The 11,094-nt window shown below is 44.7% G+C and overlaps 1 protein-coding gene across 2 annotated transcripts in view; it reads left to right on the forward strand.

Moving 5' to 3' along the window:
* Window positions 1-11,094, forward strand: part of LOC142470743 (intercellular adhesion molecule 5-like) — a 34,629-nt gene continuing 23,535 nt past the window's right edge. For both annotated transcript variants that reach the window (XR_012789320.1, XM_075577423.1), the window contains exon 1: window positions 1-362. Coding sequence is in view for 1 of the 2 variants with exons in the window: in XM_075577423.1 (XP_075433538.1) it covers window positions 299-362 (64 nt within the window). In the remaining variant the exon portion in view is untranslated. The remainder of the gene's footprint in view (window positions 363-11,094) is intronic.

Consider the following 11,094-nt stretch of genomic DNA (forward strand, 5'->3'; position numbering starts at 1 on the left):
CGCGTGTGCAGTAGAAAAAGGGGGTTGATATAACACACCTCCCTTCTGGGACGGGGCAACAATCCAAACTATAGGGGCGTTAGGGTTTTAGGACAGGCGGGCAAGGTTGGGGTTTTTTTTCTCTCACTGTGATTAGGAGCCGGGCCGCTTTCCTCCGTCAAACGTCTTCCAGGCGTCCGTTTCCTTCCGCCTATTGTTTTTTCATGCAGAGCCGGAGAAAAAGTCTGAAGCCTTTTTCGAGAGAGCGCAGGCTCCCGGGAGAGTCGTCGCTGCAGCCTTTGCACACACTGCTCTCAGGATGCAGCTCCCAGCTGTGTGGATTCCTGCTGCCTGCTGGATTCTGAACATCTGTCGGGCGTACGGTGAGTGCCGTCTTCTGTACGGGGTGTACGTCTCTATTTATATAGCGTCCTTAATGTACATAGTGCTCCGCGGCAGGAATACACGGGATAGTCATAGAAATAACCAATAGCACATGATGGGGAGAAGTGCTAAAAAGTGACATTTATTACAAGGAGTCCCTGCTCCGAAAGAGCTTGCAAGAAAAACCTTTGTGGTTTGGGGGGGGGGGGGGGGGGTGTTAGTGATCTGCCCTGACTCGCCGTGTATGCTAGAACCGGGCAAAGAAAAGCGTTTAGACCCGCTTTAACACGTTCCCCAGACTTTAATGTAGTGACCTGATGATAGGGACGTGTGTAATGGGTTAAAGGGTCAGTCCCACGTAGGGGCAAAGTGACCTAATGACAGGGACGTGTTTAATGGGTTAAAGGGTCAGTCCCACGTAGGGGCAAAGAGACCTAATGACAGGGACGTGTGTAATGGGTAAAAGGGTCAGTTCCACGTAGGGGCAAAGAGACCTAATGACAGGGACGTGTTTAATAGGTTAAATGGTCAGACCCACATAGGAGCAAAGTGATCTAATGACAGGGACGTGTTTAATGGGTTAAAAGGTCAGTCCCACGTAGGGGCAATGTGACCTAATGACAGGGACATAGTGATCTAATGACAGGGACGTGTTTTATGGGTTAAAGGGTCAGTCCCACGCAGGGGCAAAGAGACCTAATGACAGTGACGTGTGTAATGGGTAAAAGGGTCAGTCCCACGTAGGGGCAAAGTGACCTAATGACAGGGACGTGTTTAATGGGTAAAAGGGTCAGTCCCACGTAGGAGCAAAGTGACCTAATGACAGGGACGTGTTTAATGGGTAAAGGGGTCAGTCCCACGTAGGGGCAAAGAGACCTAATAACAGGGACGTGTATAATGGGTTAAAGGGTCAGTCCCACGCAGGGGCAAAGAGACCTAATGACAGTGACGTGTGTAATGGGTAAAAGGGTCAGTCCCACGTAGGGGCAAAGTGACCTAATGACAGGGACGTGTGTAATGGATTAAAGGGTCAGTCCCACGCAGGGGCAAAGTGACCTAATGACAGGGACGTGTGTAATGGGTTAAAGGGTCAGTCCCATGTAGGGGCAAAGTGACCTAATGACAGGGACGTGTGTAATGGGTTAAAGGGTCAGTCCCACGTAGGGGCAAAGTGACCTAATGACAGGGACGTGTTTAATGGGTTAAAGGGTCAGTTCCACGTGGGGGCAAAGTGACCTAATGACATTGACGTGTGTAATGGGTTAAAGGGTCAGTCCCACGTAGGAGCAACGTAATCTAATGACAGGGACGTGTTTAATGACAGGGACGTGTTTAATGGGTTAAAAGGTCAGTCCCACGTAGGGGCAAAGTGACCTAATGAAAGGGACGTGTTTAATGGGTTAAGGGTCAGTCCCACGTAGGAGCAAATTGACCTAATGACAGGGACGTGTTTAATGGGTTAAAAGGTCAGTCCCACGTAGGGGCAAAGTGACCTAATGACAGGGACGTGTTTAATGGGTTAAAGGGTCAGTTCCACGTGGGGGCAAAGTGACCTAATGACATTGACGTGTGTAATGGGTTAAAGGGTCAGTCCCACGTAGGGGCAAAGTGACCCAATGACAGGGACGTGTTTAATGAGTTAAAGGGTCTGTCCCACGTAGGGGGAAAGTTACCTACTGACAGGGACGTGTGTAATGGGTTAAAGGGTCAGTCCCAAGTAGAAGCAAAGTGACCTAATGAAAGGGACGCGTTTAATGAGTCAGTCCCACATAGGGGCAAAGTGATCTAATGACAGGGACGTGTTTAATGGGTTAAAAGGTCAGTCCCACGTAGGAGCAAAGTGACTTAATGACAGGGACGTGTTTAATGAGTTAAAGGGTCTATCCCACGTAGGGGCAAAGTTACCTAATGACAGGGACGTGTTTAATTGGTTAAAGGGTCAGTCCCAAGTAGAAGCAAAATGACCTAATGAAAGGGACGTGTTTAATGGGTTAAGGGTCAGTCCCACGTAGGGGCAAAGTGATCTAATGACAGGGACGTGTTTCATGGGTTAAAGGGTCAATCCCACGTAGGGGCAAAGTGACCTAATGATAGGGACGTGTTTCATGGGTTAAAGGGTCAGTCCCACGTAGGGGCAAAGTGACCTAATGACAGGGACGTGTTTAATGGGTTAACGATTCTGTCCCACGTAGGAGCAAATTGACGTAATAACAGGGACGTTAAATGGGTTAAAGGGTCATTCCCACATAGGGGCAAAGTGACCTAATGACAGGGACGTGTGTAATGGGTTAAAGGGTCAGTCCAACGTAGGAGCAAAGTGACCTAATGACAGTGACGTGTTTAATGGGTTAAAAGGTCAGTTCCATGTAGGGGCAAAGTGACCTAATAACAGGGATGTTAAATGGGTTAAAGGGTCAGTCCCACGTAGGAGTAAAGTGACCTAATGACAGTGACGTGTTTAATGGGTTAAAGGGTCAGTCCCACGTAAGGGCAAAGTGACCTAATGACAGGGACGTGTTTAATGGGTTAAAGGGTCAGTCCCACGGGTGTCCCTTGAGAAAGGCCAATAGGCCGAAACGTTGTGTACTGTATGGCACACTAAATGCTTTATGATTAAGAAATCCGTGTGCCTTTATCCATTCATAGTTTTGTATACAGTATGATGCATGAACGGTGTGCCTGTATGTACGTGCAGTGCATGTATGATGCATGAATGGTGTGCCTGTGTGTACGTGCAGTTCATGTATGATGCATGAACGGTGTGCCTGTATGTACGTGCAGTGCATGTATGATGCATGAACGGTGTGCCTGTATGTACGTGCAGTGCATGTATGATGCATGAACGGTGTGCCTGTATGTAAGTGCAGTGCATGTATGATACATGAACGGTGTGCCTGTATGTACGTGCAGTGCATGTATGATGCATGAACGGTGTGCCTGTATGTACGTGCAGTGCATGTATGATGCATGAACGGTGTGCCTGTATGTACGTGCAGTGCATGTATGATGCATGAACGGTGTGCCTGTATGTACCTGCAGTGCATGTATGATGCATGAACGGTGTGCCTGTATGTACGTGCAGTGCATGTATGATGCATGAACGGTGTGCCTGTATGTACGTGCAGTGCATGTATGATACATGAATGGTGTGCCTGTATGTACGTGCAGTGCATGTATGATGCATGAATGGTGTGCCTGTGTGTACGTGCAGTTCATGTATGATGCATGAACGGTGTGCCTGTATGTACGTGCAGTGCATGTATGATGCATGAACGGTGTGCCTGTATGTACGTGCAGTGCATGTATGATGCATGAACGGTGTGCCTGTATGTACGTGCAGTGCATGTATGATGCATGAACGGTGTGCCTGTATGTACGTGCAGTGCATGTATGATGCATGAACGGTGTGCCTGTATGTACGTGCAGTGCATGTATGATGCATGAACGGTGTGCCTGTATGTACCTGCAGTGCATGTATGATGCATGAACGGTGTGCCTGTATGTACGTGCAGTGCATGTATGATGCATGAACGGTGTGCCTGTATGTACGTGCAGTGCATGTATGATACATGAACGGTGTGCCTGTATGTACCTGCAGTGCATGTATGATGCATGAACGGTGTGCCTGTATGTATGTGCAGTGCATGTATGATGCATGTACGGTGTGCCTGTGTGTGCGTGCAGTGCATGTATGATGCATGAACGGTGTGCCTGTATGTACGGGCAGTGCATGTATGATGCATGAACGGTGTGCCTGTATGTACGTGCAGTGCATGTATGATGCATGAACGGTGTGCCTGTATGTACGTGCAGTGCATGTATGATGCATGAACGGTGTGCCTGTATGTACGTGCAGTGCATGTATGATGCATGAACGGTGTGCCTGTATGTACCTGCAGTGCATGTATGATGCATGAACGGTGTGCCTGTATGTACGTGCAGTGCATGTATGATGCATGAACGGTGTGCCTGTATGTACGTGCAGTGCATGTATGATACATGAACGGTGTGCCTGTATGTACCTGCAGTGCATGTATGATGCATGAACGGTGTGCCTGTATGTATGTGCAGTGCATGTATGATGCATGTACGGTGTGCCTGTGTGTGCGTGCAGTGCATGTATGATGCATGAACGGTGTGCCTGTATGTACGTGCAGTACATGTATGATGCATGAACGGTGTGCCTGTATGTACGTGCAGTGCATGTATGATGCATGTATAATGTGTGTGGGGTGAGTGTTGTGTATGTACACCGTGCATACATGTTGTACGTGTATATGCAGATGACGCCAGGTATTGAACCGCAATAAGGGAGTGATCACATGATCGTGACGTCACACTGCCGGCCTGATCGCCTTCAGCGTCCACGCGAGCGCAGAAAAGCCCCCCGGCGTAGCTATTACGTCAGGGGGTCCCAAGAGTGGCGGAGCTCCTGGCGTGGTTGCTATGTCACTCTATGGACAATGAAGAGATCCACAGTGTGTTTGATCATGCGTGTTTTGTGTGTGTTTAGTGTGTACTAAATCCGTCAGAGATAAATCATTTTGAAATGAGAGCTTACTCTGGAGGTATTAAAAACACATACTGTGTATGTATATATATATATATAAATGTAAATACAACTGTATGCTCATCTGCATGTCTTAGGCTAAGGCCCCGGTCACGACGCTGTAACGCGCGCCCGCGCTTTTGGCTGCGCGTTCCGGTCTGCAGCTCACTGCAGGAGCAGAGACCGGGGGGGGCGTGCCGGAGGAGTGACGGGGGCGCGGCCATGACGTCACCCGGCAGGTTCGCCCTCATTGGCTGAACCGCCGGGGGGCGTGCCTAGCCGCTCGACGCGAGTTCCTGCTCTCAATTCTATTGAGAGCAGGAAGCTCTCGCGCGAGCGCTGCGGCCCCCCCTCGCAGCGGGCCCGGCGCCATTGCGGGGAGGGCTCTCGTGAGTGTGCGGGGGCAAGGCCTTAGGCAGGTCTGCAACCCCGCCTTTCACCATTATCACCCAGCACACAGCACACACACATATATATATATATATATATATATATATATATATATTTTTATATATATATATATATATATATATATATATATATATATATATGTGTTTGTGTGTATGTATGTATGTATATATATATATATATATATATATATATATATATATATATATATATATATATATATATATATATATATACAGTTAGGTCCGGAAATAATTGGACACTGATACAAGTTTTGTTATTTCGGCTGTGTACCAAAATAAATTCAAGTTGCAGTTAAATAATTAATATGGGCTTAAAGTGCAGTATATCAGCTTTAATTTGAGGGTATTCGCATCCAAATCGGAGGAAGGGTTTAGGAATTACATCTCTTTAATATGTAGCCCCCTCTTTTTCAAGGGACCAAAAGTAATTGGACAATTGACTCAAAAGCTGTTTCATGGACAGGTGTGGGCTATTCCTTCGTTATTTCATCATCAATTAAGCAGGTAAAAGGTCTGGAGTTGATTCCAGGTGTGGCATTCGCATTTGGAAGCTGTTGCTGTGAACCCACAACATGCTGTCAAAGGAGCTCTCAATGCAAGTGAAACAAGGCATCCTTAGGCTGCAAAAAAAGAAAATCCATCAGAGAGATAGCAGGAACATTAGGAGCGGCCAAATCAACAGTTTGGTACATGCTGAGAAAAAAAGAACGCACTGGTGAGCTCTGCAACACAAAAAGGCCTGGACGTCCACGGAAGACAACAGTGGTGGATGATCGTAGGATCCTTTCCATGGTAAAGAAAAACCCCTTCACAACATCCAGCCAAGTGAAGAACATTCTCCAGGAGGTAGGCATATCATTATCCAAGTCTACCATAAAGAGAAGACTTCACGAGAGCAAATTCAGAGGGTTCACCACAAGGTGCAAACCATTCATAAACCTCAAGAATAGAAAGGCCAGATTAGACTTTGCCAAACAATATCTAAAAAAAACAGTCCAGTTCTGGAACAGCATTCTTTGCACAAATGAAACTAAGATCAACCTGTACCAGAATGATGGGAAGAAAAAAGTATGGAGAAGGCTTGATCCAAAGTATACCCCATCATCTGTAAAACACGGTGGAGGCAGTGTGATGGCATGGGCATGCATGGCTTACAATGGCACTGCGTCACTAGTGTTTATTGATGATGTGACAGAAGACAGAAGCAGCCGGATGAATTCTGAAGTGTATAGGGTAGTGATGTACCAAGTACCCGGAATTACCCGGTACCCGGCGCCTTCCCAACTACCCGTGTATTACCCGGAAAATGGAAAGTGGAACCGGTGCCGGGTAGTGACGTGATTATGTATATAACTAGAGAATAAACGTCTGGGAGACAGATTGAGTGTGAAATGTGTTTTTATTTATGCATGTTGCATATTATGCATAATAATGGATGCTAAACAACTGGTTAACATTACCCAACACCACTTTTTTTTGCATTTCAAACAATATGAAATATTTATAATTATTAATATTTTTAGCACATATTTTTATACTATGCATATGAAAGCACTGAGTGCACTCTATAAAGTAGTGTGATGGTACTTCACCACACCTTTTTTTCACAGCTGGTTAACTTAACTACCAGTACCAGCTTTTAAATTTTTTTTTTTTGAACTTTTTGCAAATGTAAAAATATTTTACTGCAATTACAATGCTAATAATTAAAATTCAAGAGTGGGAGATTATGACGAAGAAACAAAAGTTTTACAGCATTTCGCGGAAGGAGTTTATTCCTCCTCTCTCAGGAGTTTATTCCTCCTCTCTTCGTATATGATTCCTGCCTCACTAAACATCCTTTCACGTGGTACGCTGCTTGGAGGTGCTGACAGGTAACGTCTGCCCAATTTTGTCAAATCAGGAGAGATCGTGGCATTTTTTGCCCGCCATGTTAAAGGGTTTTCTTTATGAGCGATGTTAGGACATTTAATGAAATGTTCAAATTGCCTCTTTTTTTGAATAAGACTTATTATCACCCGCAGTTGGACACATCTTCTCGCTGGCTTTCATTTTCCACAGAAATGTCATTTAAGCAAGCCCACCCATCATTAATTTTGACGCGGTCAGTGTTACCTTCTGTTGGTTCTTGTTGTTTTTCCTTCTGTTGTTGCATTAGTTGCACATATTGCAGACAGAATTTTCATTTGTTCAATTATCCAAGTTTTAGCCAGAACACGCACATTGGGATTCAAGAATGTAAGTTTGTAACGTGGATCCAAAACGGTTGCGATCACATACAATTTATTACATTCCACATGATGAAACCTAGTTTGCAAAGATTGCCGCAGTTCTGTTTGCATGGTCTCTGTGCCGTTGGTTTTGGTTTGGCAGAGAAAACGCTCTAAGGCAGCAACATTTGGAATCACCATAGATATAAGCGCTTCGTCTGCACTGGCTTCGACTGTGACGGTGAAACATTGTTCCAATAGTAGAAGTACAGCGCAACCCCCTTATAACGCTGTGCTTGGGGTCCAAAGAATCACGTCGCGTTACAAGCGGATCGCGTTAGAAATAATGTACAATTGTATGCATCGTACAACAAAGTATTTAAGATACCAATAATCATGCTGTAAAAGTATTCATAAATACGAAAATCGGGAGCCACGCTCACATCACGCTATATGCGGATCCGCGTTGTAGCGGATCGCGCGATAACGGGGGTAGAGCTGTACATCGTTCAATCAGCTTAAAATTGTCAGCAGCCAAGCTCGGTATGTTGTGATCTGATGAGTATAATGTGATGGCTTCTGTTCGAAAATCCCCTTTAACATATGATATGCGGAATTCCACCTGGTTTCTACGTCTTGTACCAGCTTGCGCTGTGGAAGCGGAAACGTTTTCTATTTCTTTCGGCTTCGTGCAACTTAGTTGAGAGCGATTGAAATGAGTAACAATATTGCGGCACTTTGCTATTAAGTCTGCGATAGATTTATCTGAAAATATGCTATCATGGAGCACCAATTGTAGACAATGGATGACGCAGGATACGTGTGTCATACCGGTCATATTTAGGCCTCTTTTCATATTCCGTGCATTGTCCCGAAGCAATACGTGTATATATTTTTTTCTGGACTTCAACTTCCAGAGTTGTAGCATCTCGCCTAATGCATCACTAAGGGCAATACCTGTGCGCCTTCCTGTGAAATGGCGAGCATTTAAAACAATTTGTATTGTATGTATTGTATTGTATGTCTTTATTTATATTGCGCCATTAATGTACATAGCGCTTCACAGTAGTAATACATGGGGTAATCAAATAAATAACAGATAATATAAATAACAGATCATGGGAATAAGTGCTTTAGACATAAAAGTGACATTAAGGAAGAGGAGTCCCTGCCCCGAGGAGCTTACAGTCTAATTGGTAGGTAGGGAGAACGTACAGAGACAGTAGGAGGGAGTTCTGGTAAGTGCGTCTTTTCTTAAATTCCTCAGTGATTCAATGCCCACTGAGGCTTAAAAAAAACTTTCGTTAGTCTCTGAACAGGTCCATATGTCGGATGTCAAGGAGACGGAATTGTTGGGTGAATTGTCAATGTTCATCAAATCCTGCATTTTTGGCAACACATTTATCGTATATTGTTGGAATAATGTTTTGCGTAAAAAAATAATTCTGGACGGTATTTTGTATCGCTGCTCCGAAGTGTGGAGAAGATGAATAAATCCCACATTTTCAACAATAGAAAAAGGCTGGTTGTCCACAGCTATCATTTCTCCTATTTTACAATGAATTGCACTTGCATTAAGATGATGGATGTCCCACGACTTGATTTTGTCCAGACACTGTTCCAATGTGTGTCCTTTCTCTGGACGCGACGGTCCCGCATTGGGGTCATCTTAATTTCCTCTTCTTATCCATTTGACTGAATTCTGTATAATGTTGGGACCGTAAATGTTTCATTAGGGTTGATGTTTCCGAAGGTTCTGGTACTCGTACATCCTCGAGATAAAATGGAGCGACATCATTTGCCTGCAGCTTTTGTCTCTTCGTCAGGGGACACTTCAAAAAAAAAATGTCCAAACGGAACTCATTATTGCAAGCCTGCAACAGTACTGAGTGTGACTGACGGCAAGAAAACCACAAGCCAGACAGAGGTTCAAGGGAAACAGGATGTCTGATTGAAAAGTAGCCACTAAAAAAAAGTTAGGTCATTGTCAGGGGTTCACAAGGCAAACCTTTTATTTAAAAACTTTGTTTTTGGAGTGCTGCTCATTATCAAACCATTAAACTAGCTCCTGTAGGGGAAAACTTACATTTTATTTGGTATGTTTATATTGCAGTATTAATGTAGCCTGATTAAAATAGGTGTTAATATTAATACATACTTGGCTGACGTTTCTAACTGGGCACCCGGCCGGGTAACAGGTGCCGATTCCACTGGGTACCGTTAACCGTTTTTTTAATAAATGAGGACCTGGTCCAACACTAGTGTTTATTGATGATGTGACAGAAGACAGAAGCAGCCGTATGAATTCTGAAGTGTTCTGTATAGGGATATATTGTCTGCTCAGATTCAGCCAAATTCAGCGAAGTTGATTGGACGGCGCTTCACTTTACAGATGGACAATGACTCAAAATATACTGCGAAAGCAACCCAGGAGTTTTTTAACGCAAAGAAGTGGAATATTCTGCAATGGCCGAGTCAATCACCTGATCTCAACCCGATCGAGCATGCATTTCACTTGCTGAAGACAAAACTTAAGGCAGAAAGACCCACGAACAAACAACAACTGAAGACAGCTGCAGTAAAGGCCTGGCAAAGCATCACAAAGGAGGAAACACAGCGTTTTGTGATATCGATGCGTTCCAGACTTCAAGCAGTCATTGCCTGCAAAGGATTCTCAACAAAGTATTAAAAATGAACATTTTATTTATGATTGTGTTCATTTGTAGAATTACATTTGAGCCCCTGAAATAAGGGGACTGTGTATGAAAATGGTTGCAATTCCTAAACGTTTCATACGATATTTTTGTTCAACCCCTTAAATTAAAGCTGAAAGTCTGCACTTCTATTGCATCTCGGTTGTTTCATTTAAAATCCATTGCGGTGGCGTACAGAACCAAAATTATGAAAATTGTCTCAGTGTCCAATTTTTTCTTGACCTAACTGTGTATGTATATAGATATATATATATATATATATATATACAGTGCTCGACAAACCCGGTCGCCAACTCGCCAGCTGCGATCGGATATTGGCTCGTGGCCAGTAACCTTTCCCCTGCTCTCTAAAAAAAAAATCCCCTGCTCGAAAAAAAAAAAAAATCGGAAAAAAAAAAATCAGAGCTGATTGGCTGTGACACGGGATGGAGTTGCCAGGACTTCAAACCGCCCTTTCTGCACGGGTAAGTAATGGGGGGAGGGGAGGAGTGCGTGCGTGTCTCCTCGTGCGTGTCTCCTCCTCCTCCTCCATAGCATCCTCTTGTATAATTGTGTCAGCTCCTTACAAGACCTGCACTGATCCGGCCATGGAGGAGTTTGTACAGATGCTTGAGGTGGGGGGAATTTAATACACTTTAAATATTTATATTTACACTGGTACATCTTTACCCCTCTCTCCGGCGCTCCCGCTGCCCGCACGGGACCTAACATACTCTAATAGGCCGGGGTGCTTCTCTCCCCCCCCCCTCCCTCCGGTGCTACCGCTGCCCGCGTGGGTCTGAAGATGTTGCAGTAGCCGGGGCTTTTCTATCTCTCCCCCCCCCCTT

The sequence above is a fragment of the Ascaphus truei genome, chromosome 20 (genome assembly GCF_040206685.1).
Source record: "Ascaphus truei isolate aAscTru1 chromosome 20, aAscTru1.hap1, whole genome shotgun sequence".
NCBI lineage: Eukaryota > Metazoa > Chordata > Amphibia > Anura > Ascaphidae > Ascaphus > Ascaphus truei.